This window comes from Gavialis gangeticus, unplaced genomic scaffold (assembly GCF_001723915.1).
Source record: "Gavialis gangeticus isolate Ggan-Ray unplaced genomic scaffold, GavGan_comp1, whole genome shotgun sequence".
Classification (NCBI taxonomy): domain Eukaryota; kingdom Metazoa; phylum Chordata; order Crocodylia; family Gavialidae; genus Gavialis; species Gavialis gangeticus.
This window is the reverse complement of record NW_017729033.1, coordinates 5333357-5361200: the sequence shown is the minus strand read 5'-3', so window position 1 is coordinate 5361200 and position 27844 is coordinate 5333357. Positions and strand designations below refer to the sequence as shown.

The following is a 27844-nucleotide window of genomic DNA, read 5'->3' as shown; positions in this document are numbered from 1 at the left end:
GCCCAGTACTGGATGCAGTACTCCAACTGCGGCCTGACCAAAGTCGCATAGAGGGGGAGGATCACCTCTCTGGACCGGCTTGAGATGCACCTTTGGATGCATGACAAGGTAAGGCTTGCCTTCCTGGCTGCAGTCTGGCATTGGTGGCTCATGTTCATCTTGGAGTCAATAATGACTCCAAGATCCCTTTCTGCCTCTGTGCTTTAAAGAGGGGAGCTCCCCAGCCTGTATGTATGCTGTAGATTCCTTCTCCCAAGGTGCAGCACCCTGCACTTGTCTATGTTGAACCCCATCCTATTCTCATCTGCCCACTTTTGTAGTCTAAGTCTATTTGCAGGCTCCCTCTCCCTTCAGGTGTGTCCACCTCGCCCCACATCTTAGTGTCATCAGCAAACTTGGCCAGCGTGCTTTCCACCCCCTTGTCCAAGTCGCTGATGAAGATGTTAAACAGTGTGGGCCTGAGGAGAATTGCTTGAGCCGGGGGGGGCCCAAGCCTTAGGCCAGGTGAGGGGAGGATGGAGAATTTTGGTCCAGCTTGACTTGGAGTACAGAGGGGCCCATGCGACAGACATGCAGTACACAACTGTTGGAAAGAGCCTTAAGCTCTCTCTGTCTCCTTAACCAAACACTTCCCTTCTCCCTACTGTTGTGAAACCACTTCACTGAGAGGGAGGGTAGCAACAGTTGCTGCATCAGCACTGCTGCATGTTGGTGCTCTTTTGGGATGAAAGAGGGGTTGCAGTGAGAATTTCTGTCTCCAGATCACAAACCTTTGTCCCCAGAACTAGGAGGATGATTTATTTAGGTCCTTGAAGAAACAGGCTCCTATCTTACGTGAACCAGCCTCTAAAAGAGCCCTAACTGGGCATTGTGAACTCTCCAAGGCTGGGTACCCTGCCCCACTCCATTCCCTTCAGGCCTAAATACCTGCTCCTTCCCCCCTTTGTGTTCAAGTCTCTTCTTGCTGGCTGTTCGGTGGCTTGCATGGGACAGTTGATGGGCCTCTATCCAGGCACTCTGGAGAGCAGTCTGCATTACAGCAGCACATTTAGCTCTGGTTATCCCTGGAAGAGCCAATATGGCATGTGCTGCAGAGAATGGGTCCCCTGTAACCTGGGATGGGGGTCTCCTTGGGTCAGAGGTATGGTTACTTGGTGGGGAAATAAGGGTAGCTTTGCTCCACTACTGCTTAGGTTCTGTGGAGAGAGGACTTTGTTCCCCAGGACCTGGTACCACTGGTACTTGTTCCTGATCACTCAGTTCTGATGATTTCATTTTTAATTAGTCTAAAAGGTGCAACTCTATCCTACTTTCATTTTTTTTTTTTAATGAAAGAAGCTCCTCACAGAGCCTGATGCTCAGAGCTGACTCCCTGCCCTCCTACAATGTTCCAGGCAGCCAGCAGAAGCTGGGAGGACCAGCCAGCTCCTTCCCTGATTCAGTCTGCTGCGTAACTGGTGGCACTTGGTATTTTCTCATTCAGAAGCAATATGAAGAATAGAGCTGCCAGCCCTGCCTCTCTGTGCTGCTGAGGGCTCTGGGCTTGTGCTGGAGGAGACTTTGCTGCCACCATGTGCTCCTGGATAACATGGCACCCTGCTTCCCAGGGAGGAGGGCCCAGCTTGGCCCTACTGCTCTGTGAGGGGAAGGCCACGGAGTATGCAGGCTTGTTATTCCCATCCTGAAGTGGAGCGGTCTGTGCTCAGAGGTGACTTCCAGATGAGAATAGAGCTGGCTGAGCCATGCTACCTTTAGGACAGAAGCAGGTTTCCTGCAGAGCAGGTCCCAAAGAGAACAGGGCATCATAGACCTGTAAAACTCATCGCTAAGGGCTGATTTGGGTCTTCTGGTATGAGATGGATGAGGACAGTGAGTATCGACTATAGTGGGAACTTGTATTTCACACTCGAGGTAAAGACCTCCTGCTGGACCCAGGCAGGGGCTCAGCAGAGCAGAGTGGTTCCCAGGCTGCCTCCCCTCATCCCTTCACTGTTATATGTGTACTGTGTGCAGTTTATTGTCTCTTTAGACTTGAACATAGTCTGTTCTGCTTGGCCTTCCTGGTATAACCTAATTAGAATAAGGGTCAGGGGTCCAGACTCCTATTCTCTTCCCAGTTCTTCCAGCTGTGTCCCATCAGGTAAGTCCTAGAACCCTGTTCTTTCCCAGCACAGAAGATGCTACCCCTGGAGGTTGTGGGGATTACTTAAGTTAATGCTTGTAAAGTATCTGGAGATCTTTAGCTACAAAGCATGTGAAGGACAGTAGAGCTGCCAGCTGTATGAAGAGCCAGTTGCTTTGTACTTACTACAGTGTTGCACGGTATAATGGGAAATCTCTTTTTTCCTGCTGTTTCAGGCTCTGCCAGCATGTCCCATCCAGGCCACATGTGAAGCTGCCTCCAAGGAGGAAAACAAAGAGAAGAACAGATACGTGAACATTTTGCCCTGTAGGTATTTGTTCTAACCATTGCTTCAATGAGGCTCATATTCAGTGGCACCACCCACTGCTGTTGGGCTGTGCTTCCACTCTGTGTGGCTGGTATAGCCAAAGCAAGGTGTGCAAAAGGCCCAGGGGGTGGCAGCTGCTAGGGAACAGGAAGCCATGTACAAGGGGTTGAGTTAAAACAACAGGAGAGGTCAGGTGATTTCCCTTCTCTGGCAAGTTGATGCATCTCCTCTTAACCCAGCTGATGTGCAGAAAGAGTCCTCTGCTGATGCAGGTCAAAGGGAAGGACTCAGTCTGGTTTCTACTGGATAGATGTTCACATCACTGCTGTTGCCCCTTGTGGAAAGGGTAGAGGAGACCCTGGAAAATGAACCCCCTTCTCGCGTTCAGGCCTTTAAAGCGTGGAGATGAGGAATAAGGTGGCAGGGGCCAGAAACCTCATTTACCTGCATGTACCTGGAGGTGCCCAATGAACTTGTGTGGTTAGGGGGTTAGAGAGCAAAGGTAGCTGGATGGAGAAGCTATTCAAGGTCATGCCCTCTGCAGAAAGAACTGTCTTCTGCATGGAGCTCATTGTCTGTTTAAATTTGGACACAGTCTCTTCTGTGCATGCCCAAACCTCGAGGAACTCTACATAGGGCTGCCCAGTTTTAATGCCCAGTTTTCCTTCTTCTCCAGATGATCATTCCAGGGTTCACCTGACTCCCGTGGAAGGGGTCCCGGATTCCGATTACATTAACGCCTCCTTCATTAATGTGAGTTTCTGTCTGGACTTTGTTACTAATTGTTTCTGGGGCAAACCCCAGTCTGCTGGGCATGGTTCTGCAGTGGCCAGTTTCACTAGGCACTTACCACTGTGCATGTGGCTTACCCAGAATGTGACTGTAGTTGGAAAAAGGGACCGTGAAGAGCTGGCCCTTTGGGGCTGTCCAGCTTTCTGAGTATATGATTCACATCTGCTTAGTTCACTGGCCAAGCATTGTGCTGTTCTGCAGTCCTGCAGGGTCGGCCTAGCAGTGGGAGCTGGGTGTGATCTGCTCTGCCCTGGTGTTAAAGGGAATACAGTCTGGTGATTAGAGCATGGAGCACAGAGCCAGCGCTACGGTAGTCTCTTTCTGGCTGTGCCACTGACCTAGTTTGTGACTTTAGTCATGACTCTTTGGGCCTATGTTTTCTCATCTGTAAAATAAAGGTAACATCTACCCTACAGGATGCTGAAAAGTGTAGCTGCCACATTCCCCTGTGTTGGGGAGATAGTGTTATGTGATTACTCTGGGATGAATGGGACATTGGTCACAAAACAGGAAATAAACTGTTGGACCAAGTTATCAAGGGAAATGGTGGATTATCTATTTCTTTGATGGATGCGTCTCTGGTAGATATGCTTAGCTCAGATGTACATCGTTGGCTTTGTGCGGAGATGACTGGGTGTAATTCCCTGTCCTGAGTTGTGCAAGAGGTCAGCTAGATGACTGAACCCATTTCTTCATGTGAAACAGTAACAAAGAACTCCTCAGAACTCCTATAGTAGCCAGCAGGAGCTGCACATCCAGTGGGCTTGCAGGCTGTTGGGTTTGAATCAAACACAGCTGGCCAATTAAATTCTGGGCCTGCTCTGCTCCTAGTAGAGTAGATGGGAGATCTGCTGTTGACTGGAGTGGGATAAAGACCGTGCCTTCACTAAGGAAACATTGATTTCTGAGGTGGACAGAACACAGGGTTCAGAGCCCTGGTTCCAGACAAAATCTTTTCAATGGAAAGTCATTCAGCAAGCCATTAAGAAGGTTCTGTCTGCCAGTTGCTCCCAAAGATCAGTAGCACGGGTGAATGCTGATAGAAGGAGAAAGATCATTCTTGGGTTTAGGATACCTGGAACTCAAGTTCTGGGTTTAATACGTGGTGGTGCCTTAGACTTCCTGGCAAGTTGTTCTGGCTCTGTAACTCATTTGTGTAATGGAAACTTGTCATTCTTCCCTTTATCATGTCTAGTACAAATCTTGCGGCAGCAAGTGTTTCTTTCAGTGTCTGTGTACAGCATCTAGCACAATCAGTTAATAATGATAAATGGCTCCAGTGGCAGAGCAGTGTGCAGAATACATATTTTGGCGAAGTGTCAATTCTCACAGTGTGCAGGAGTGAGGGATCAGTGCTCAGGATCCGAGATCCCTTTTACTTTCCCCAAACATATATTGTCATCAGCAGCTCCCCTTTCGAACATTGAAGTCCAGAGGGCTTCTGTAGGCCTGCAGAGGTAGTGCTCAGACTTCAGTGCTTGAGCTCAGCTGCAGGGTGTTCAGATGCTAGCATGGCTGCCTTTGGGGACAACGTCTCTATTCTAGGCCCTTTTCCAGGCCAATTAGACAGTTTCCCCAGCTCACTACACAGGTTGGCCTTCCTCTGGAGCAGATCTGCCCCATGCTCAGCCACCCTGTAGTGCAGATCATCTAAGAGAGCCTGCAGAGTTCAGGATCTATGAGGAGGGGAGGAGAGTGGGCAAGGCAGCAGCAGGTGGAGAAAGTAACAGCTGAGTTCAGTAGCTGTGTGCCAGCACCTGTTTGACTTTCCAAAAGTAATGCAAAGGACTCTCAACCACAGATCTCAAGATTTGAATGTCTGTCAGCATCTCCAACAGCGTCTCCATGGCAAGCTGTCTGCCCTGTCCACAAATGAGGAACAACATTGAGGAACTCTGGAAGAATTTTAAAACCACTATTCATATGGCCTGTGCTAAATACCACTCATTGACACCAAAACTGTTTCAGTGAGAGTGAAGCTGAGATCCAAGCCCTCCTTGACTGGAAGAGAAGTCATTTTGCTTGGCAAGATGACACCTCATCTCAGCCAGAGGAGATGTATCAACTCCTCAAAGCCAAAGCTCAAAGGAGGACCTGGAAAAATCAAAAATCAGGGTGGCAAGATAAAGCCAAAGAGGTCCAGCTGTATGTTGACAAACATGATATGCATAGCTTTTGGGGGCAACAAAGGCTATCTGCAGCCCAGCTTCCCATGGTCTTACTTTCCTGTGATCATAGTTTCATAGTTTTTCGGGGCTGGAAGGGACCTTACAGATCATCAGGTCCAGCGCCTCTGCATGCGGGAAGGAAAGACTGCTGGGATCAAATGATCCCAGCAAGATGGGTGTCAAGGAGTTTTTTGAAGAGCACCAGGGTGGATGACTACCATTTCTGGGGGAAGCCTGTTCCAAACCCTTGGTATTCAGCTTGTAAAGGTATTTTTCCATATGTCTAGTCTGAAGTAATCTTCAATCAACTTGTGCCTATTATTTTTTGTCTTTCCCTGGGCCTTGGTGAATAGATGCTCCCCCAAATCCTGATGTATGCTTGTGATATACTTGTAGAATGCATACATTCCTCAAAGACAATAAATCTATCAAAGATAGATGGAAACAGCTCTTTGAGGCACTCCTGACCCGTGGGTCAAATGTGGTGGTGGATACCATCATCAATTCCATTCCCCAACACCCAGAAAGGGGATCCCTCGCCAGCCCTTCTATCCCAGAAGAAATCTGGTGTGCCATCAGGAAAACCAAAAACAAGGCTACTGGACCAGATGGCATACCTGCTGAAGTCTACAAGCCTGACAGTGAGGAGCTGGTACTGAGACTCTACACATTTATTCATTGAATTTGGAACACTGAAGAAATCCTTGGGGACCTGAGGAATGCCAACATCATGACTGTTTTCAAGAAAGGAGATAAGTCTGTGTGTGGGAACTATTGAGGTATCACCCTCCTTTCCACAGCAGGGAAAACCCTTGCCTGCATCCTCCTGATCTGTTCTACCTCTTGCTGAAGAAGTCCTGCTGGAATCTCAGACCAGGTGGTCTGTGGTTGCAGACCACCCTTTGGAGCAGTTGACAGGATCTCTGTTGCCCAACAGGTCCAAGAGAAGTATCGGGAACAACATCAGGACCTGTCTATGGCCTTCATTGACATCACTAAGGCCTTTGATTCCATCAATCCTGAAGCCTTGTGCAAAGTACTGGCCAGATTTGGATGTCCTGAAAAGTACATCACGAATCTGAGGCTTCTCCATGATCATGCCTGTGGCCATTCTGTGTAGCAGATTGGAGACAGATCCATTTGTCATCTGAGCTGGGGTCAAGCAAGGATGTGTCATCTCCACAACTCTGTTCCCCATTTTTGCACAGTCATTTTGGTTCTTATTAAGGACTGCCTTCCTTCTGGAATTGATATAGAATACCAGACAGGTGGAGGGGTCTTCAATCTGGGATGTTTTTGGTCAAAGAACTTGACCTTCAATACACCAATGACTGCTCCATCCTTGCGCACAATGTAGAAAATCTCCAAACCGTGCTGGATCTTTTTGGAGAAGCCTACCAAACTTTGGTTTTTTCCCTCAACATCGAGAAGACTAAAGAGCTCTGTGAGCCCGCCCAAGGCCATGAATGTGACCCCCAAAATACCATCATAGAAAAGACCCTGGAGGCAGTAAGGACTTCCCCTACCTCAGTAGCCACCTGTCTCAGAAAGTGAAGATTGAGGAGATCCAGTGCAGGATCTGGGGCACAAATGCCTCCTTTGAGAAATTGCTTTGGCATGTTTTTATTCATCGCACTCTCCAGAAAGACACCAAGATCAAGGTCTACAATGCAGCCATCATCTCCACTCTTTTCTATGGAAGTGAAACATGGTTGATCTCCCATCGTCATCCCAAGAGCCAGGAGATGTATCACCAATGATATCTCTGGAAAATCCTCCAGGTCAAATGGGAAGATCGCTACACAAACTCCAGCATTCTTGCTGAAGCCAGTGTTACCAGCATTGAGTCAAGCACCATCTTCACTGGACTGGATACTATGTGTGGATGCCGTAGTCTTGACTCCCGAAAAAAATACTTTCCTCCTGGCTTAGTAATGGCCTGAGATCTCATGGCGGGCAGAGGAAATACTACAAGGACCCACTGAAGGTGCACCTCAAGAAAACGGATACCAACATCAAGAGCCAGGAGGGAACTGGCTGTCGACCGACTCCAGTGGTGCCACAACTTCAATCAAGCAGCAGCCTCTTTCAGGTTAAAGTGTCTTGCCCTTAAAGCAGAGAAGAGAACGGAGGAAGGAAAAGGAGAGAAATTCTAGCGTACAGCTACTCTCCTCTGCAGGAAGATCTGCAACTTCTGAAGATGGGTCTGTGGCTCAAGGAATGGACTCTTAAGTCACCTCGAGAGCCGTCAGTGAGCTGTGGAAGAGATCATCCTTGAATTGAGAGATTACTAATAGTGACTACAACTTGGGTCGGAGAGGCTTTCCCCTCTTATGTTCCTAGTGAACTTGGCCGGACATGGAGCAAGGTTTATAAAGAGCCCCTCTGTTCTCTGTTGCTGGAAATGCAGCCAGCAACATGTAGTAACACGGCACTTCCTCCTGCTAAGTCCAGGTACTCAGAAAGGCCATCAGAGGTAGCTGTCTGGGGCTGCAGCATACACAGTGTCATCTGCTGGGGGATAATGGGTCACTTTTTTTACATAATTTGTCAAGCTGCATGGACCCTGGGTGTTTTGCAGAGGATTAACAGGGACTAGAGTTGGGAAGAGAGAGTTTGGGAGGTGCTGTGGGGTCCTTCAAGATGAAAATTGCTGCATTATAAATATGGATCTCTGCACGTGGCCAGAAATTGCAGCCTTCTATCAGCTGCAACACAACGGCATCTTTTTCTCAGCTCACAGCAACGACAGGTGGAGAAACAACTGAAGGGCACCAGGGCCATTCAGTGCCATATGGCTGAGACTTGCCTCAGCTCTGGGAGCTGAGATTACAGCGTGGCAGTAATGCACTTCCTTGTGTGTGGGTATGGCCAGCTTGCAGGGGCCAAACCGTGTGATCTCCAAAAGCAGTGTGAGGGAAGTCGGGGGCCTGCTGAATACATGATGCTGTGCTGCTGAGAGAGGAGGCTGCAATGCAGATGGCTTGCCTTGGAGGCATGCTGCTCTTTCAATCAGTGACTTATTTTCTCTCTGTCTCTTTTTTTTTCCCAGGGGTACCAAGAAAAAAACAAGTTCATAGCTGCACAAGGTACAACCAATCAACTACTCTAGTCACTGTGTCCAGAGAGCATTAGGCTGGGGGGTCCTTTCCTCATCTATGGGACTGTGAAATGTGACTTGCAGCTCATCTGCCCTGGGCCCATCCTCTGGGTTACCAGAGAGGGAATGTAAGGGACAGATTATGGGGCTTTCCAAGTGCCCTGTGCTGGGTGTAGCAGAGAGGCAGAACTCCAGGTACCTGCCTCTGAAATATTAGGTCATGGCGAGGAGCTCCAGCGAGTCCCTGCCTGGTTTCAACAGATGCTCCACTTGCACCCTGGAGCACGAAGATCATCCATCGTTACAACCGGCCCCGAGTCCTGGCAGGGCTGTTGATAGTCATAGAACCCTGTTCTCCTTCCTGCAAACATTGCAAGCAATGTGTTGGAACAAAATCTCATCATAAAAGCTGGGAAGCCTGCTGACACAGAGGCAGCTTCAGGGCAGCTGGGCCTGATCGAGCACAGTCAGACAGTGTGGTGGTGTGCCAGCAGACAGGATCTTAGCTACAACCTTCACTGTGGAGAGGTTTCCCATGATGACAAGAGACAGGACTGCTCCATAATAATAGAGAGACCAAGTACCTTGAGTACTGCCAAACCTAGTCCGGAGCAGGACTTTTATACCTGCTATGCCCCCTTCGGACCGGTGATCTCATTGCATTGTGTATGACGTTAACAGTTGTGTGGCATGACCACCACATTGGTGTTGGCGTGGAGTGCCCCACTGCTGCTGCCACCATCTCTCTGCAACCCATTGATCCTCAGCTGCTCTAACAAGCCTGTGGGCCATTGGCAGCTGATGTAACTTGGAGCAGCTTTCCAGTGTTAACATCCTTGAGGACAGAACCTATCGTGCAACCAGCCCAGCTGGCTGAAGTGCAGTTTCTCAACCCACCCACACCAGGGCGGTTGGGGCTGGATGCATAGGTGCAGCCCAGCCACTGGGCTGGGGGCAGAAAATAATTAACTCCAACAAGCAGCACACTGAAAGAGGACCAACACTGGGTTCTGTTGTGCTGCCTTAATCTCCCTGTGTGAATTTGGGCAAGTTATTTCTTTACTGTGTACCTCACTTTCCTCCTTCACACCCAGCTTGGATTATGACTACTTTAATCACATGACATAAAATGTACTTTTAAAAACCCAGCTATGTTATGTGCTTGTTCATTCCTTGTGATAGCCGAAGTCAAATATACCCAGGCGAGCCAAAGAGAGCCTGCTATTGCCACCTGCTGGCAACAAGCAAAAAATCTTTGATGTAGCTTCATCCACAGATTGCATTGCTCTAAGTATGGTCTCGGAAGAGATTGTGGATTCTTATCCCATTTGCATGGCCTAGCTTTTATAGCTCTGTGTCTCTCTGTGGATTAATTGCCTTGTTTATACCTGTTGACCTATTCAGCCCACGTTCCCCTGCCCCCACCCTTTCTTTGTATTTAAATTCCCCCTCTGTTTAGAGCCCCTGCTTTCTGCCAGTCCAGTCGCAGCTGCTGAAGTTAATGCCTCTCCAAACTAGTTAGTCACTAAGGGCATTTATACACATACATTTTTGTGCTGCGACATACTGGAGGTCAGGCACGATTAATCTAGTCTGTTCTGCACGCGAGCTGGCAAACACTGCTGCATCACATGGGGTTGTAAAAATGGTGAAATGCATGTAGATAATGGCAGTGGCGTGCTTTTGAACTAAAACAACTTGGATGTGTTTTAGTTCAAAAGCGTGCTGCCAACATTTTCTCAGCGCTGATGCACATTTTGCCATTTATACAGATGTATGCATCACAATGCCGGGTGCTTTTAAAAGCTCCTGGTGCTGCAGCACAAGCACATGGACAAATGCCCTAAGGTGCTAGTGTGCTCTGCCTTCTGCCTACCTTGTATGGAGTTGCTAACAGTGGGCTGCGCCTCTGCCTTGAATGCTTTTTAATCACCTGCTGTTTTCTGTTTTAGGACCAAAAGAAGAAACCGTGAATGATTTCTGGAGAATGATTTGGGAGCAAAACACAGCAACAATCGTCATGGTGACAAACCTGAAAGAGAGAAAGGAAGTGAGTGTCAGAGTGGGGCTCACACAGTGAAGAAACTACTATTTCACGTGGGTGAAGCCAGGTCCCTAGCAGGCTTGCCTGTGCGATAGATCCCAGAGTGCCTGAGATGCCTGCATCTAAACACATGAGCTGGTGTGTTTGAGCTGAAGGACCACACCCATTAGCCTGCAGACGATAGCAGACTCATAAACCTTTATATGAGACCCACCTGAAGAGGAACAAAGTCAAGTGGGTTATCCTGGGTTACCCATGGGGATGGCCACATGAGCTTCTGTACACTTCCCAAAGCATCCCAGCCCTAAGTGCATGGCCTGGGTGTAAACCCATGCCCAAGGGTAAGGAAGTCAGGGCTGATCTGTTGAAGCTGCCAGCCTCATTCCCCCTGACTTCTGTGAAATCAAGCCTGGGGGCCAGGACTTCCTTTTAGCAGGCTGTTCTGTGGTCTCTAAGCGCTGACCCTTGTCTTTGTGTCATTTCTCTCCAGTGTAAATGTGCTCAGTACTGGCCAGATCAGGGCTGCTGGACATATGGAAACATCCGGGTGTCTGTGGAGGATGTGACCGTCTTGGTTGATTACACAGTACGGAAGTTCTGCATTCAACAGGTATGATGGGTCGGTTACTGCCCTCTATGTCTCCTAGCTCCCTCCCAGCCCTGAGAGAAGTGGGAGGGGTGGAATCGTCTGATTCATTGGGAAGCTCCGGATTTCATGATGCTCGAATACTCTTACTCTACGATCACAGGGCTATGCTACTGCTGCATTACTAATGGCACCTGGGAGTTGCAGTGCCATCAGTCCTTATTGCCACTTTACCATAACTCATCTCTACTGGACTCTGCCTCTTTGAACTGATTTACTGTGGCAAAGGGCCCGGCCGTGTCATTATATGGACCGGTTCTGCTCTCATAAAATGTGCACGGGCCCTTACCACTGGTGTACTCCAATCCCATGTGTACCTGGATCCTCCTCCCTGAGTTTTCCTTCCTCCCCTTCACAGCTGGGGGAGAGGATAACACTAGGACTTGTGGAAGTGGAGCAGTGAAACCTGCCGAGTGAACCCAGGCTGCTTTGAAGAGCACAGGGTCACTTTGTCTTCAAGGTGCCTCTGCGTGAAACCTGACAGATTTGGGGTCTGGGTTCAGCTTGAAGCTCATGTGACAGTTCTAGGGTAGGAGTCAAAGGAACGCCTGCCTGCCCTTGGGCCCTGTGGCTGGGTTTGGTGTCTCAGCACCTCCTTGTTGGGAATGCACTGAAGGACAGTTGTAGGTTTCAAAGGGGGGTTGTGGCAGGGGTGCATCTGCCCACAGCCACTGCCTCCAGCACCAGGGAGCACTGCTTCAGCTGGTGGGTAGTGCCCCTGTTCCACTGATTCAACGCAGGCTAGCTTCCAGCGGCTGGTCTGACAGGAGTCACTGTATTTGCTTCTTCTCCAGGTTGGTGATGTCACAAACAAAAAGCCGCAGCGACTCGTGACACAGTTCCACTTCACCAGCTGGCCAGACTTCGGGGTCCCCTTCACCCCCATTGGGATGCTGAAGTTCTTGAAGAAAGTGAAGACATGTAACCCCCAGTATGCAGGGGCGATCGTTGTACACTGCAGGTCAGTGTGGGGCTTGGCTCCTCAGAGCTTCTCCCCACCTACCCCCCTCCTGACTCTTGGGGTGATATGGAAAGCCAGTTTCATCTGCTGATGGGCAGGGGCTGGCAGAGGGGAGCCTGTCTATCAGGCACTTGACAGGCACTTGGCTGGGATGGGTTAAGCAGGGCTAATCCTGTCTTGAGCAAGTGGCTGGACTAGATGGCCTTGTGAGGTCCCTGCCAGCCTGACTGTCCTGTGATCCCATTAACTGATTCACAGCCTCCTTTACACAGGGCCACTCAGGACACTTAATCCAAATTCACCTTTAAAGTGGAATAGGTGAACTCCCTCAAGCTCTGTGTGAGCACAGTTGCTCAGAACCAGAGTGGTCCTGGGCTGGTTTGGCTTTAATCCACTTTGCAAATGAACTGGAGAACATAGCTGCTTAATTGTGACAGCTCCCCTTGGACACTGTGAGGGCTCAGCCACTGGGAGGCAGCATCACCTTTCATCTACCAAGAGCTATAGCTTTCCAGCAACCTGGGAGCAATGCTTTGGCTTTAACACCTCAAGCCTTTGTGGATTGGAGTCCCAGACACAGCAGGGAACTCCAGGTTCCCTCTGCACCCAAAATAATCATGGGGATGCATTTGGTAGCTTCCCCAAAGCAGAAGATGCACAGCTTGCTGTCAGTCGTATCCCCCATGAGTTATTTGCTCCTTGCCTAACCTTGGAGATGGACCCAACCAGAGCGCAGCAGCTGGACTTTCTAAGCGTCTTGGGGCCGCGGCCGCGATACAATGGAGCTGTCCTGACTCACGTTCCCCTGTTCCAACCACTAAGCATGCTGCCTGTAATGTCTGTTCACTTCTGTAGCCCCTTTTATCCTTCATGCATACCAGTGGTTCTCAACTGGGGTGTCCTGGAGATGCCGTGCAGGGTTGGACAGGAAGGGCTGCACCACAAGCCAGCTGTCCTTACTGCTTTAGTTATCAGAGAGCCCTAACAAGGCAGGAGAGCACACACGTGCCATGGCCCTTCCCAGTCTGTTGATGCAGGAGGCATGTGGGGCAGTTTTACTTGGCTGCAACACCTGGTTGAGAAGCACTGAGGTAAGATGAGGCAGCAGAGCCATGTTTCTCAACCGGGGGTACCGCCACCTTCAAAGAAGAGTTGTGGAGGGTGCTGTGACTGCAAAGTTTGAGAAAACTGGCATATTCTGTATGGACTGTGAAGAACTGGCATGCAGTCACCTCTAGGGTGGAGTGTGGCTGTGAGTGTAACAGGGAGGATCAGAGAATGCTGGGCAAATCCCTCTTGAATAACAGACAGCACTGTGTGCAGAAAGGCCCCACACCCTGCAGGGTGGATTGAGTACTGAGGTTCTCCACAAGGGCTGGACCCTGGAGACTCCCTTAAGCTGCCCACCTCAGAACAGCTGGTTGACTTCAGCCTGAGCCTCTCCAGCTGTGCACAAACTTCCAGAGGAAAGTTCCCATCCTTCTGATCCCTGCTCAAGCCCTTGTCCCCCTCACGTGCTGCTTGATGACTGAGTTCACCATCATTGATAACATGCCAGAGTCCAGAGGAGCAGAAAAGCTGGCGTGTCACAGGGCTGGTCACACCTGTGTGCCACAGGAGAGTCAGGGGGACAACTCCAGGCAGCACTTTGGCTGCTAGATGTAACTGGCTCCAGGGCTTCATTCTGGGTTACCCCAGTCTGCAGCCTTACCTGCTCTGCTGCTGGAGCCTGGAAAGGTCTGTGCATCTCTGCTGTGGCCTGTGAACTAAGAATGGTCCCTCTTCTGGCAGGGTAAGAGTCCCCTTGCTATCCTGTCTGGAGTAGATTGAGTTTCCCATCCTCTTAACTGCCTGGCTGTAACCCCTTAGTTCTGCCCCTCCGCTGCAGGCCTGATGCTGTGGATAGGGATTCTACCCAGGTGCTGTGCTAACTGTTTGCCCCTCTTGATGCAGTGCTGGGGTGGGACGCACAGGCACTTTCATAGTCATCGATGCCATGCTGGACATGATGCATGCGGAGAGGAAGGTGGATGTGTATGGCTTCGTGAGCCGGATTCGGGCACAACGCTGCCAGATGGTACAGACAGATGTAAGTTCAGCATGCTGGGCCTGGTAGGGCCTTCCTGACAGCACTGAGCATTTGATGCTGCCCATGCTCCAAGCACTGTGCAGACTGCTGCTCATCAAACCTAGCCCCATCAGGAGTAGGAAGCACTGTCCCCATTTTACAGATTGGGTCACTTAGGTGCCATCATGGGACATGATTTGTTTTGCCTCCTTCGGAGGCAGCCAAGGCTGGGGATTGTGACTGAACTGTGCCACTGCTCCTATTAAGAAGTAAAGCTAGAGATTTCTGGCTAAAGGGTCTTTCTTCTCTGCTCAGGTCAGACCAATCACTATGTTTGGGGTCAGGAAGGAATTTTACCCCGGTAAAATTTTATCCGTGGTCAGACTGGTACGGACTGTGGGGGTTTTTGCCTTCCTCTGTGTGTTGAGGGTGGCCTTATGCTTGGGATCTTTCAGGCATATTTTATCAAGCCTTGCAGCAGCAGGACACTGGCTGATATTGTCCCCCTGCTTTATCTGCGGCAGGTTTGGGTATTATGCCTCATGGTTGTGTCAGGGGCAACTGTAGTTTTGCTAAGAGGTTAGACAGTGGATTTGTCTAGGATAGTTTGGATAGGGCTGATCCTGTCTCAGGCAGGGGGTTGGTCTAGATGACCTTTGGAGGTCCCTTTCAGCCCAACTTCTCTATGGTTCTGTGACATGATTTGCCCAAGGTTACACAGTGAGTTAGTGGCAGAGCAGAAATAGTCTCCAACACCAGCTAATTCCTGGCCCCAGCTCTCCTGGTTGAGTCTTCCCTTCTTTTGATCCCATCAGTCTGAAAATAATGAGCTTCTCTTAGCCACGCTTTGCTGGTCATGTGCATCAGGCCAGCCCTTGTTCTCCCTCCCTTTCCCCTTGAGCTGTTGTCTGAGCATCTGCACATCTCTCGGACGATGACCTTGCTCTGTACTTCCCAGTGGGAACCTGATAGTGGGACTCCTCTCTGATCAAGGCAAACTCCCATTAACTTTTATAGGGAAGGACTGGGCCCAGGCATAGCTGGTTTGCTGGGTGGTGGTGCTGACATTGGAGACTGGCCTGGGTTGGCATCATGTGTTCTTGAGGGCACTCAATCTGACCCCCATCCCTTCCAGATGCAGTATGTGTTTATATACCAAGCACTTCTGGAGCACTACCTGTATGGGGACACAGAGCTGGAAGTGACCTCGCTGGAGATCCACCTCCAGAAAATCTACAACAAAGTGCCAGGGACCAGCAGCAATGGGCTGGAGGAAGAGTTCAAGGTGGGTGAGTCAGAAACAGAGTGCCATGGCACCCTTCGGAGGGGAGAACGGGGCAGTGGTTAGTGACTGCTGTAATGACTGCTGCATCAAAGCCTGCCTAGGACCAGCAGGATCTCAAGGGATATGGAGGGCAAGACTGGGCAAAACACTAGACAGCGCTTTGTAAATGGAACAACCCTCTTGTAGCATTAGGAGGCTGAGGGATCTGTGCCTTTGTAATGAAAGTCATTGGAGTGCTTTGCCTCCAGGTCCCTTGCCTGCAACCTGCTTTTCCATGGAGTGAGTTTGTAGTGATCTGTCTCATGACTCCCAGGATCCAGCTGGTTTTATGGTTTAGGCAGAGACTGATGGGTGGGGCCAAGCCAAAAGCTTTGGGAAAGGTGGGATGTGTTTGGAAGTGTCCCCACGGAGTCTCACAGACAACATAGTACACACAAACCCTGCGTGGACTGAAACTCCTGATGGCAGCCAGTTTCTACCAAGGCCAAAACCTTCCCTGGTTCTCAGCACAAGCCCCTCATACCTTTCCACATGGGATTCCCAGAAAAACAGCGTGGCTTTGGGAGATGGAGTTGCCAGAGTGAGAGAATTGGCCCAGTACTAGCTACATACAGTGTGAGCTAGCCTAGGAGGGCAGAGTGTTTGGCTTTTCCTCATCCCAGTGCAATTCCCACTGGCATACCAAACCAGTGCAAGTTGCATTGGGTGTGTGTTAATCTGTCCTTGCCCTGAGTCTTGCAAATATTGGTGCCATCTCTGCCTTACAGATGGGAAATTGAGGCACAGAGCAAGGAAGTAACTGGTGTCACAGAAATACTTTGTGGATCTGTCACTCCAGATCTCCTGACCATTTTTAGGGAAGTGATTGTAGCTCTGATGGCTCCTTTGCATGGGGGGACATGCACAACTGAGTGCAAAGCAGACAGTGATAATCTAAGGGGGACTCATAACACTTCATGTAAGCTAGGACTGTTAAACATCTGGCCAAGGGGCTCCTGGAAGGGCCAGGAATTTAGGGGCAGGGGTATGGAGCCCCACTGGGGAGATGTTTTACAGGTGGCAGGTGAGTGACAGCTACATTAAACCCCATGGCTACCAGTTCATCCTGCCGCTACCACTCATCACCATGGTCTGTATCCAGATTTAGCTTTGCGGGGGCAAGTGAGTGTGATTTTCCACACACCCCCATTCCAAAAGGAAGAGAAGATGGCTTAGAATAATGCTTCTGGATGCCTGCGCTCCTGCCTGTGGCTGGAGCACAACTCTGTGGGCCACCTGGCTCAGTATGGGGCATGTAGCTCATTATCCTTGCGGCTGCTTTTGGCCCTACCAAAAGCCATTAGTTTGGGCCTGTCTTTGTTCCAACAGAAACTAACTTCAATCAAGATCCAGAACGACAAGATGAGAACAGGCAACTTGCCAGCCAACATGAAGAAGAACAGGGTGCTTCAAATAATTCCATGTGAGTTGCTCCTGCCCCCTGGCCCAGGACCAGGACACGCTGGGGTGGGGCTTGAGAGAATATGAAAGGCCGGTCTTTGTGGTGAATGGGAGCTTGTCCCGGAGCTGCTGAAGGGACCATAACAGGATGGGACGGTGGACACAGAGTGGAGCTATAGTACATTCAGGGAGCAGAGATGTGGGGAGCCAATGGGGTGGACTGGAGCTTCTGGTTAGGGACAGAAACTATGTATAAACTGGTTTAAGTGATCAGAAACCAGTTCAAATCTGTAACACAACAGAAGTTCAGCACACATAAGCCACTTTCACAATGGCCAAAACTAGATAAAGATAAACCTGAATGGATACAGTATCAGACTTAACTGATTCAGGTTAAATTAATTTATTGAACTTCTGTCCCAGATCCCGTCTAGATTCAAGTTAACTCGGAGTCCCCCAGCATCCCAGGATACGTTGTACCTCCTCTGCCAACCCCCCTTGGGTGGGCTAGCCTTGGCTCAAGCTGTCTGCCCCAGCAGAGCAGGGAGGTGGCTTCTGGCCTGGGCCACTGCAGGCATGTAGCTGCTTTCCAAGAATCAAAAGTGACTGTCTGTTCCCTGGCTTACTGGTTCAATCTATGCAGTTTAGACTAACCTGTGAAGATTGAATCAATTCAGCCTCACATTTTTTGACTGTCTTTACATAGCCTCTGAGAACAAATGAGGTGGGTTTGAGGCAGATCCTGAAGTGAATTGGAGGACTGGCTGGAGCAGCAGCACTCTTGGCTGGCATCCCAGCTCCAGGGCTTGGGCCTGGCTCTAGCTGGCCTGCTCCCATCCTCCCTCCCCCTGGGTGCTTGTTCCCCTGGCTCCTCTGCCTGAATGCTAGGGGAGGTCTCTGTGTGGGGAGCCCTTTCTGATCCTTTCTGTTTGGGGTATTCCCATCACGTGCCCCCTGGGAAGGTGTGCTCAGCTGAATCCAGTCCCCTGAGGACCAGCTCTGCCATTGTGGTGACTTGAGAAGCTAAGCAATAACACACAGACTAAGGAGACAAAGGACAGCACAGTGTAACACAACAGCCTACCCTGGGGACAGAGGGCCTGCGCCCTGCAGCACAGGATGCTCTGCTCCACACTGACTGTCTGGGACAGGGTAGTGCCTGTATTGCTCACCCATAGTGCCTGGGGAACTGAGGCACAAAGAGACTTGAGAGACTTACCTGAGGTTACACGGGAAATGTGTGGCAGAGTAGGAAATCAAACTCTGGTCTCATCCCTTGCCACTAGGCATGCTTTCTTCATTTCTCTCTGCTGCCTGGTGGGCCTGTGGGATGGCCCCCCTGGGGCTGCCTTAACAGTCAGGCTCATGCTCAGACAGAGAGCACCTGCTGTCCGTGAGCATTGTCCAGAAGGCCAACCTGTGTTCCTGTCTTCCCTTGTAGATGAATTTAACCGAGTGATCATTCCAGTGAAGAGAGGCGAGGAGAACACGGATTACGTGAATGCTTCCTTCATCGATGTGAGTTCCATGTCCTGACCACCCATGGCCAAGCTCAATAACCCTGCATCCAGGGCAGTTGTCTGGTGTTTAGCAGTCCTGCTTCCCTTTGCTGATGATCAGTGGTGGTGGGAAGTGCCAGGATGATGGGGGCCATTGTTTGTCCTCAGAAGAGGTAGGGTGCAGCCAGGAGCGGAGTGAGCATCCGTGCCGTCCTATCCATATGCCATCTCGTGACCTTCAGCACTCCATCGCCAGTTGTACAAACCCAGCAACCCCCATTTCCCTGGCCCTTGCTGTTAGCCCTCACACAGGCATGAAGGAGCAGAACTGGGGCTACAAGTCTTTTTCATTTGGCCAGGGAATGTGGTGCAGTATTATGCAGATCTCTAGGCCCCAACCAAAGCAGGTCATCCTCGTTATCTCTGTCTCTTAGGCAGGAGGAAATGAGACAGCAAGGTTGTAATTTGTAGCTCTAAGCAAGCAGTACACGGCTCTTACTCACAAATGCACCTTTTGACTGCCATGGGACATCCTGCATTAGTCTTCCCCCATGTGCAAGCTGGCCAGGAATGAGTAAGCAGCATAGGAGTCAGGTCCTTTAATGCCTAATCAATGCAGTAGCAGCAACAGTCCCTGCTGTGGATTAGGTCTGACCCCATGAAAGGTCCTTTATGTCCCCCTGAGAACACTGCCCCCATCCATACTGGGTTTGTCCTGGCATGTTACCCCTCCGATTGCATTAGTTTCAGATGCAGCAGGATGTGAGCAGCCTGTCCGGCCTCCTGGCTCTATTTGCTCATTGTGAATCTAGGTCAGAGAGCCCTTGATGTGATGTGGGCTATTTTGTTGAGAATTCAATTTCCTGGCTCTACTGAACTTTGCTTGAGTGACAAGCTCCAAATGACTAAGCGCCTTTGTGTCCTCGCTGCAAACTGTGAACAAAAAGAAGAGCAGAATCTTGTACTCTTGGAAGTGGGAATGCTTATGGGGTGGATAACAGCAGGAGTCTCCCCAGATTAGAGATTGCATCCATTACCAGAGAGATTTCATTTTCCCTTAAAATCCACAGTAAGTCACATCAGCCTTAAAATTAGTAGGTTTGAGCTGAGCCTAAGGAGAAGGTTTTCCACCCAGTCTAAACTGAACTGGTTCCTGAATAAGACGTGCTAGCAACAGGTGTTCACCAGGGTCCCAAAGCGTTCTTGATGCTTGTTCTCAGAGGTGGAGAGGCAGCCTGCTACCCAGCAACAAGTCCAAATACCTCAGAGAGACGCAGTTCAGCTCAGAAGGCAGCCCTGGCTGTGCACTAAGGTGAACAACCATGGCTGAGCTGACAAAAGCCTTGTTCTTAAAGACGCACACTCTTTTGTTTGGGGACTTGCTGCAGCAAGGTTTTATGCTGAGCCTAGTGCGGCTGGGGACCCAAGCCAACCTGTGCACAGCTGAGACGGCCATGTCTGTGCAAGGAAATAGTACCAGCTTTGCAACGCAGGTTTAGAAACAAAGCTTGTTAAGCCAGCAAGACATCTCTGCAGGACAGTGTCAGCCAGCATGAGAGTGTCTATGTTACCAGACTTGCACTGCTTGAATTGGAATCAGCACTGTTCTCTTGTGTAGACAAGACCTGTGTGTAGCCCTTTCTACCGCACAGACAGAATTCACAGTGGTGTCACACCAGCACTAGGGAGGCTTCTCCTGGAGGCCCCACTGCCCCTTTGAGATGCTTACCAGGAACCATGGCGCCTCTGAGCATTCACAGTGCTGCTCATGAAGGGAGGGGGAGCCTTACCTCTTTGACACCTCACTAGAGCTGCAGGAAATGAGAGGTTACCCCTGATTCTCCCCCAGATCGATGTTCCCCCACTCCTCCATGCAGTGTCACTTACCTGCACCCCGTTCCCTGCCTGCATGCTCTCATTCCCTCATATATTACCCTTCTTATGGCGTGGTTTGGAGACAGCTGGGAGGGAGTCCATTGCAGCAGAGCTTTGTACCACGCAGAGCAGACATTGCGGGAGAGGCTGTCAGCACAGAGGTAATCTCCAGCCTGCTCATCGTTCTGCTGCCCTGGTAACTGCAGCTTGGCATTGCAGGGTTACCGCCAGAAGGACTCGTACATCGCCAGCCAGGGGCCTCTGCAGCACACAATAGAGGATTTCTGGAGGATGATCTGGGAGTGGAAGTCCTGCTCCATAGTTATGTTAACAGAGTTGGAAGAAAGAGGCCAGGTAAGTGTCTGGATCAGGGGAAGATCATGAGAAGAGCTGTGCAGCCGAGAGCAAGTGGATGTTGGAGAGGACCATGCTCAGCAGCAGGAGAATGAAGCAGAGTTCCACAGCTAGCTTTATTACTAAAGAGGATGAAAGGGGATGATGTATAGAGGAAAGGATGACAGAGAAGGGCTGTGATGTGTGGAGTTGTTTGCTGTCCCCAGGTTGCAGAGCAGATTGGAGGGCATTTGCTTTCTCCTGTGATTTGGGTTGTGCTGGTCACTGCATGGGGCTGGGAAATATTTTTTTTTCTCCTCCTATTGCCACAAGTGTCAAGGTTTTTTTCCATCTTCCTCAGAAGCATTGGGTGTTGGCTGCTGTCAGGGCTGGAGATTTTAACTGGGCTGCACCAGTGCTTCTGCTGGGACTAAAAGCCAGAGGTTCCTGGTACAGGGTTTCGCCCCTTTGCCTATGGTCAGACCAGTCGCCACATTTGAGATAGGGAATTTTTACTCAGTGGTCAGATTGGCATGGACTGGGGCAGGGTTTGCCTTCCTCTGTAGTTGAGGGGCATGGATCTCACCCCCCTCCTTTACCTGTGGCAGGTTAAGGTGCGACAGGGTATCTGTAGTTTTAGGAGTAGGCTAGACAAGGACTGGGATGGGTTTGATAGGGATGGTCCTGCCCTGCATGGAGGGTTGGGCAAGATTGACCTCCTGAGGGCCCTTCCAGCCTGACTTGACTATGATCCTGTGAAAGGAAGCAGTGTCCTTATGACTCCAGCAGGGAATTACTGCAGGCCTCTGATGGCTGTTACACATGTTCTCCCTACATTATGCCAACATCTCCTAAATTGTGTCATGCTGTCTCTGAGATCCCCTCTGAGACTCCAAGAGAGTTCATCTGCCCACAGACACAGCATGAACCGCACCCATGAAACAAGGTCTCTGGACCTGCAGCTCCCAAATACCCCTGGAGCTAAACAACCACTTCTAGTGGGTCCGCAGTGAGGACGGAGCATTGCTGCACCCAGAATGCATGCATCCAGACTCTTCTCTGAACCCCGGGAATTCAGTGGTTGGCTGTGCAAAGCTGCCATCTAGCTGATTGCAGGACAGAGACCTCCCCCTCCCTCATGCAAGCTAATCTGGAGATACTGGTTTCCCACCTCATCACTTTCTTTTACACTTCCCAGGAGAAGTGTGCTCAGTACTGGCCATCTGATGGCTCTGTGTCCTATGGGGATATCACGGTGGAGCTGAAAAAAGAGGAGGAATGTGAGAGCTACACAGTACGGGACCTGCTAGTCACAAACACCAGGGTAAGCACTGCCTCATCCACCCACAGCAGGCAGCTCTGGAGTCTGCTGTGCTTAGCCCCTGGTGCTATATGTAGGTGTCCAGTTTCACTTTGCTCCTGCAGCCCTGTCCCAAACACCGGTTGCCTCCGTGTACTCTTCCACATCAGCCCCAAAGTGACACCCTTCTGCTGCCAGTTCCCTTCTCTGTCACCCTTTCACCCCTCTGTGCTTGGCCATTCTGCTGTCTTCCCCACTGTTAACTCATCCCCTTCCTTACCAGACATCTGACCCCTTCTTTGTCATTGCTGGCTTCTGTTTCCCACCAAAACCTCAGTCATCAGGTCTAACCTGTCCCTTCCACTGCTGGCTTGCTCCTGCCCCTTTCACCCAACTCACCCTGTACTGTCACTCAGGCTCCCTGTTCCTTCCATCACCCCATGGTGCATTCTACTTGGCACTAGCCCTTCCTCTCATCCTGCAGGGCACCTGTCCCCATTACCTTTTCTTCCCTTCTGCCATCCTCAACCCATGCAAGATGCACCCACTTCCCTGTTGTCTCTCTCCCTGACTCCGTCCCCTGAACAAGACTTCTCTTTTCCTGCCGGTTCTCTCTCTGGCACTTTCCCTCCTGCTGCCATGCTTTATGTGCTTTACTGACTCATCTCCCATCTTCTAATCCCTGTCTTAACCAATCATGTGGTGATGGGTGCCAGAAAGCTCAGAGGCCCCTCTGCAGGTGAGGAGTTCCAGCAACATGGGGCAGGAGCTGGGCTGGATTATCCTAGGCAAGGGTCCCTACCTGCTTTATCTTGTAGTTGCCAAAATCCCCCTCAGTCCCCACATGAGCACCCCCTCACTTGACTTGCTTCCCACACTTTTGAGGCAGCTGGTGACCAGTCATCTGGCTCCTCGTATCCATCCCATGGGTGTAAAGCCCTCATTCCTGTTCCTCTGCCAGGAAAACAAGAGCCGGCAGATCCGACAGTTCCATTTCCATGGCTGGCCAGAAGTCGGCATCCCCAGTGACGGGAAAGGGATGATCAACATCATCGCAGCTGTGCAGAAGCAGCAGCAGCAGTCTGGGAACCACCCCATCACTGTGCACTGCAGGTGACATGGGCAGAACACGTGACAGAACATGGGGTAACCAGTGGATCCACTGTAGGACACCAGGCAGGAGGCCAGTCTCCTCTTTGCACAGCACTGCTGGTGTGTCTACTGCCCCAGCTCAAGCTGCCCTGGGCTGCTCCTCCAAGGAGGTGTCCGCCTGCTCTCCAGGCCCTAGTCAGCATTTGGCTTCCTTGGATCCATGTGGGTGGTGCGTGTCTGAACTGGTGCCCAAGGATGGAGGGTCACTTGCAGTGGCTAGTTCAAAGTACAGAACTGGTGGCTGACCTAGAAAAGCCCAGAGGAGATGGTGGGAGGCTCATATTATTACCCACCACCCCTCTTCTCCTACCAGTTGTTTCTGAGGTGGAGTTTCTGTGCAGCCAAAAGGCCATGGCTTTGTATGATCATTTTCTTTATGCTGTCTTGTTTCTCTCTGCCAGTGCGGGAGCAGGAAGAACAGGAACCTTCTGTGCACTGAGCACTGTCCTGGAAAGGGTAAAAGCTGAGGGCATTCTGGACGTCTTTCAGACAGTGAAAAGTTTGAGGTTACAGAGGCCGCACATGGTGCAGACACTGGTAAGCACAAAATATTATTCTTCCCTTACCTCCTCAGCATCCCCAACCCTGGACAAAATGCTCACTAATGTACCTTCAGCTTGCAAGGCTGAGTGGGAATCTCCTCCACTAAGGTAATCCCCCATGGTGGAGCAGGAAAGACTAGCACTTCCACCCTACATATTCTCCTCTAGGTTGTCAGAGGCGAGTCCTGCTGTGGGGAAGATCAGCAAAGACCTGAGAAGGTCTAGAGGGGATGGAAGATTTTGGGAAGAGCAGGGGCTTGGTGAAGGTTATGGAACATCTCCTACTTCCTGTGAACTTGCTGAGGTCCACAGGACCCCAGTGTAAGGAGGGTGAGAATCCAGATATCTCACAGAGATGGCCCAGAGCCTGGGCTGCATCCTAGCACTCCAGGGTTCAGGGCTGTTCAGAGTCAGGAGCTTGGTTCAGGGCACAGAGCTCTGGTTTCTGATGTCAGCAATTAGCAACCAGGATCTCTGTGCCTTAGAGTAGAAGACTTGTGATTGGGACTGCTGGCCTCTGCGTGTTCAGCTGTGCCTCACCAGATGGAGTCTGGGGCTGCGAGTCAGCCTCTGCTGTTTGATCCTAGGAAGTCCCGCAGGGTCTGCTTTTCAGAGGTGTCAAACAAATGTAGGTTCCTGGAACTGTGGAGACTTAGCACCTTTGAAATTGGGCAGCTGGTTTCCCCATAACTCAGATTCCCCACATCTCCAGAGGGGGACAGTGCACTTCACTTTTCTTTTGCAAAGCACATATGGTGATGTTACATGTTATCCTTGAACCAAGCTAACTCTGTGGCGTGTTAAGTGATGTTAACATTAGAACATGCTGTGAGCAGCCAGCCAAGGGTTAATACTGTTTCTTGCCTGTACCACTTTGACTTGCCACTAGAGGGCTGGTGAGCAGGGGTGTGGCTAGGAGCCAGGACACTGGGGCTCTCTCCCTGCTGGGGGGAAAGGGGAGCTAGGAGTGGGGATGCTGGAGGACTGCAAATTGCTTGTTTTATCTCGGTGTAGCAGACTGAAGTTACCATAACACGAGCTGGGTAGCGCAGCCCAGAGTTAACCCTCACCTGAAGCAGTGTAACTTTGAGATGCTCAGAGGGCACTTTGCATGAGTTAACAAGCCTTAATATGCAGACACTTAAGTTTTAAGTGCCATTAGTATAGCAAAAGTGTAATGTCCAACTTCACCTTTAGAGATGTAACGCAGGAAGGGATTTATAGTATGTCCCCTGCAGATCACAGGCCACTGGTGCCAAAGCGCTGAAGTTGTATCTTGAGCATAGTTTTCCTTGTCTAACAGTGCGCTTCCCTTCTCCAAATCTGACAGGAACAGTACGAATTCTGCTACAAGGTGGTGCAGGAATACATTGACGCCTTCTCAGACTACGCCAACTTCAAGTGAAAAAACAAAATGAAATGACAGAAGAGTTGCCTTCTTTAATATTTTGTAATATTCTCTTTGTTAATATACCCCCCCAAATATGTGTATATATCTTAACTGTTTTAGAGGTTGGTACCATAAGCTTCATATTAGCCGGAGATTTTATATGTAGCAAAAGTGTTAGCGCAGATACTGTTTGCTCCTTTTTTTTTCCAATGTTTTATTGGGGAATTGAATAGCGTGATGTTTGGATTAATATTGTTGAAGCAGCTCTCTGCTGGAGAGCCAATACAGGCTGTTGTTTTGTTTGTAAATCTTTTTCTGTTTTTTTTTTCTTGAGGGAGTAAAGCCTTTTTACAAAGATAACATCCTGGGTCTCATCTGAAAATGCAAGCACAAGCCTTCCTGGACCCACGGGGAAATGGTTTCACATTTTTCCGCCCTTCTGCTCTTGGGGAATTAAAAAGAATAAATCTCATTCTGTAAATATCCCAATTTTTATATATAATTAAAGTGAAAAAACCCAAAGCTTCCTCCTCTGGGGTGAAATACCAAGTGTCACCAATTGGAAATGATAATGGACCCTCAAGCGGCAGCAAATGCTTGGGATTTCAGCCAAAAAAGAAAAGGATTTTTGCTCCCTGAAGGAAACCTCCATGTGTTGTGTGCCAGGTTTCAGGCTGGCCTTATTCACTTATTCACGGGTCTGCCTTGTGCACTTACAGGCAGGCAGTGTTGGAGGTCATTTCACTGCCCAGCTGACTGCAGAGGCAGTTATGTATGTGGGCACCAAAATGATCCAAACAGGGCCTGTGCCTGAAGAAGGCTGGCAATCAAAACTCTCTGGCCCCTTGTGCCCATGTTCTCCAGTGAATGGTAGCTGCTTTGGATGTTGTTAGTGTCAGCATTTGTTCCCTCTCTCTGAATGACAAAGCCCAACGTCTCATTGTAGCCCTGCCCACACTAGGGAACATTAGTCACTGGCAACCTAGCAAGGGGTGGAGGAGTGCCAGCCTGGTAGATGCAGGCAGGGCCCCCACAAGCTGCTCTGGGTCCCTCTGCCCGAGACTGGGGTAAGTTGTGCTGGTGCAAATCCTGGCTCAGAGCAGCTCTAACTGCAGGAGGGCCTGCCCTGGTGCTGCTGCAATGAGTCCATAGTGGAGACAAGGCCCCGGGCTGGGACTCCCATGAGTGGTGTGTTCCATGTTTGCCTGACAACACCCAAGGGTGCTTGCTGGCCCAGCTCAGTTTGGAGTTGCCCACCCCTGCTTCCTTTATGCTTGCTGACATTGGCTGGGTGCCTGGTGACTGTCAACATATCAAAGCTCCCAGGGCTGGGGAAGGCACTGAACTTTGCTCAGATCAGAAGGGAAGAGAGAGGAAAGCCTCCATTCAGTGAGGTTCCGTGGACAGAGTCCTTCCTCCCCACTATGGGCTGTTAACACTTCTCGGCCAGATTCCCTCCCCTGCTGGTGAAGATCGGGGTGAGTTCATTGAAGGCAGTGGGTTTAGTCCAGAGTGAGGTGGGTGTCAGGTCAGAATCAGGTTCGTCAGGGCAACAATTTATTTCCATGCCAAAAATCATGTGTTCATGTGTCCAATTTTTATATTGTTTAGCACCAAAATGAAAAGTCAAACAAAGCAGAGGACACCTGGTGCATTCGGGCAGGCAGCACACCACATAGCTACCAGCCCCAGGCTTCGGGGCCGGCGTGGGAGCTCTCAGCTCTCTTGAGTTAGCTGGGGCAAACCAGGGTTGTGTTCAGCGTTCCTGTGGAGCATCTTGTAGGCACCTCGGCCAGAGACAGACTCTGCATCGCAGGTTAGTCATAGGAATAGGATAGCTCAGAAATTCAGGTTCACTGAGTGCAGTGCCCCACTTCCCCTGGAGGGGAAAAGATTTCGCTGTCTGGGAGCTGTTGACTTTTGCCTCCCTTCAGACTGTCCTACAAGGGTTTGAACACACCCTGTGAGCCACACTGTTGGACCCTGAAGCCCATGGAGTCTTGCACCCACACGCATGTGTGTGTTGGGCTCTGCTTGACCCTGGGCCAGGGAAGCACTGCTCATGTGCTTGAGTGTTGTTCTGAATGGTAGTGCCTTCCTGATTGAGACCCAAGGGTCTAGAGGCCTGCCTCCCAGGTCAGTTTGGAGGACCAAGGGCCAGAGATCCAGCTGGCATCAGCAGCAATGATGGGTGGCTCTGGGCCACGTTTACCTTTCTGCTAGCAACTAGAGAGACCTCCGGTGGCTAGGAAGGAAGGAGGATCCACCATGAATATATCACTCCTTAGAAATATAAATAAAATCACTAGTCATTGACTTCAATGCCAGAAGGCACTGCTCTGATCATTCAGTCTAACCTCCCCAGAACAGGGGCCAGGGAATTCCTCCTGGGGACGCCATTGTCAAGCCTAAGACTTATGGCTGAGCTGTTGCCTTGTTTCTAGAAATGCATCACACCTTTAGTTTAAAACCTTCAAGTGATGGACAGCCTACCGCATACCTTGTGGGTAGGAGACGACATCATCGAGACAGAGCAGAGTGGGTGGGTAAAAGCAAGTAGTCTGTTCTGAACAAAAACACTGGCTTGTATGTCATAGAAATCATAGAAAATGAGGGTTGGAAGGCACTTCAGGAGGTCACATCTAGTCCCAACCCCCTGCTCAAAATAGGACCATGCCCCACTAGCTGGTTCTTGAAAACCTCCAAGGATGGAAATTCCACAACCTCTTTGGATAACCTGTTTCAGTATTTAAAACCCTGGAAAGCCTTTTTTTTTCCACCCCTGTAAGGCGTGTTCTG

The 27844-nt window shown here is 50.2% G+C and overlaps 1 protein-coding gene across 3 annotated transcripts in view; it reads left to right on the top strand.

Annotated features, from left to right (window-relative positions):
* Positions 1-25528, top strand: part of PTPRA (protein tyrosine phosphatase, receptor type A) — a 190469-nt gene extending 164941 nt beyond the window's left edge. For all 3 annotated transcript variants that reach the window (XM_019526129.1, XM_019526128.1, XM_019526130.1), the window contains 15 exons: positions 2359-2449; positions 3127-3203; positions 8463-8499; positions 10463-10560; positions 11045-11164; positions 11995-12161; positions 14115-14250; positions 15365-15514; positions 16883-16976; positions 18396-18472; positions 20548-20682; positions 21860-21985; positions 22923-23074; positions 23515-23650; positions 24986-25528. In XM_019526129.1, the coding sequence (XP_019381674.1) occupies positions 2359-2449; positions 3127-3203; positions 8463-8499; positions 10463-10560; positions 11045-11164; positions 11995-12161; positions 14115-14250; positions 15365-15514; positions 16883-16976; positions 18396-18472; positions 20548-20682; positions 21860-21985; positions 22923-23074; positions 23515-23650; positions 24986-25060 (1671 nt within the window). In that variant the 3' untranslated portion in view covers positions 25061-25528. The remainder of the gene's footprint in view (positions 1-2358; positions 2450-3126; positions 3204-8462; positions 8500-10462; positions 10561-11044; positions 11165-11994; positions 12162-14114; positions 14251-15364; positions 15515-16882; positions 16977-18395; positions 18473-20547; positions 20683-21859; positions 21986-22922; positions 23075-23514; positions 23651-24985) is intronic.
* Positions 25529-27844: the final 2316 nt, after the last annotated feature.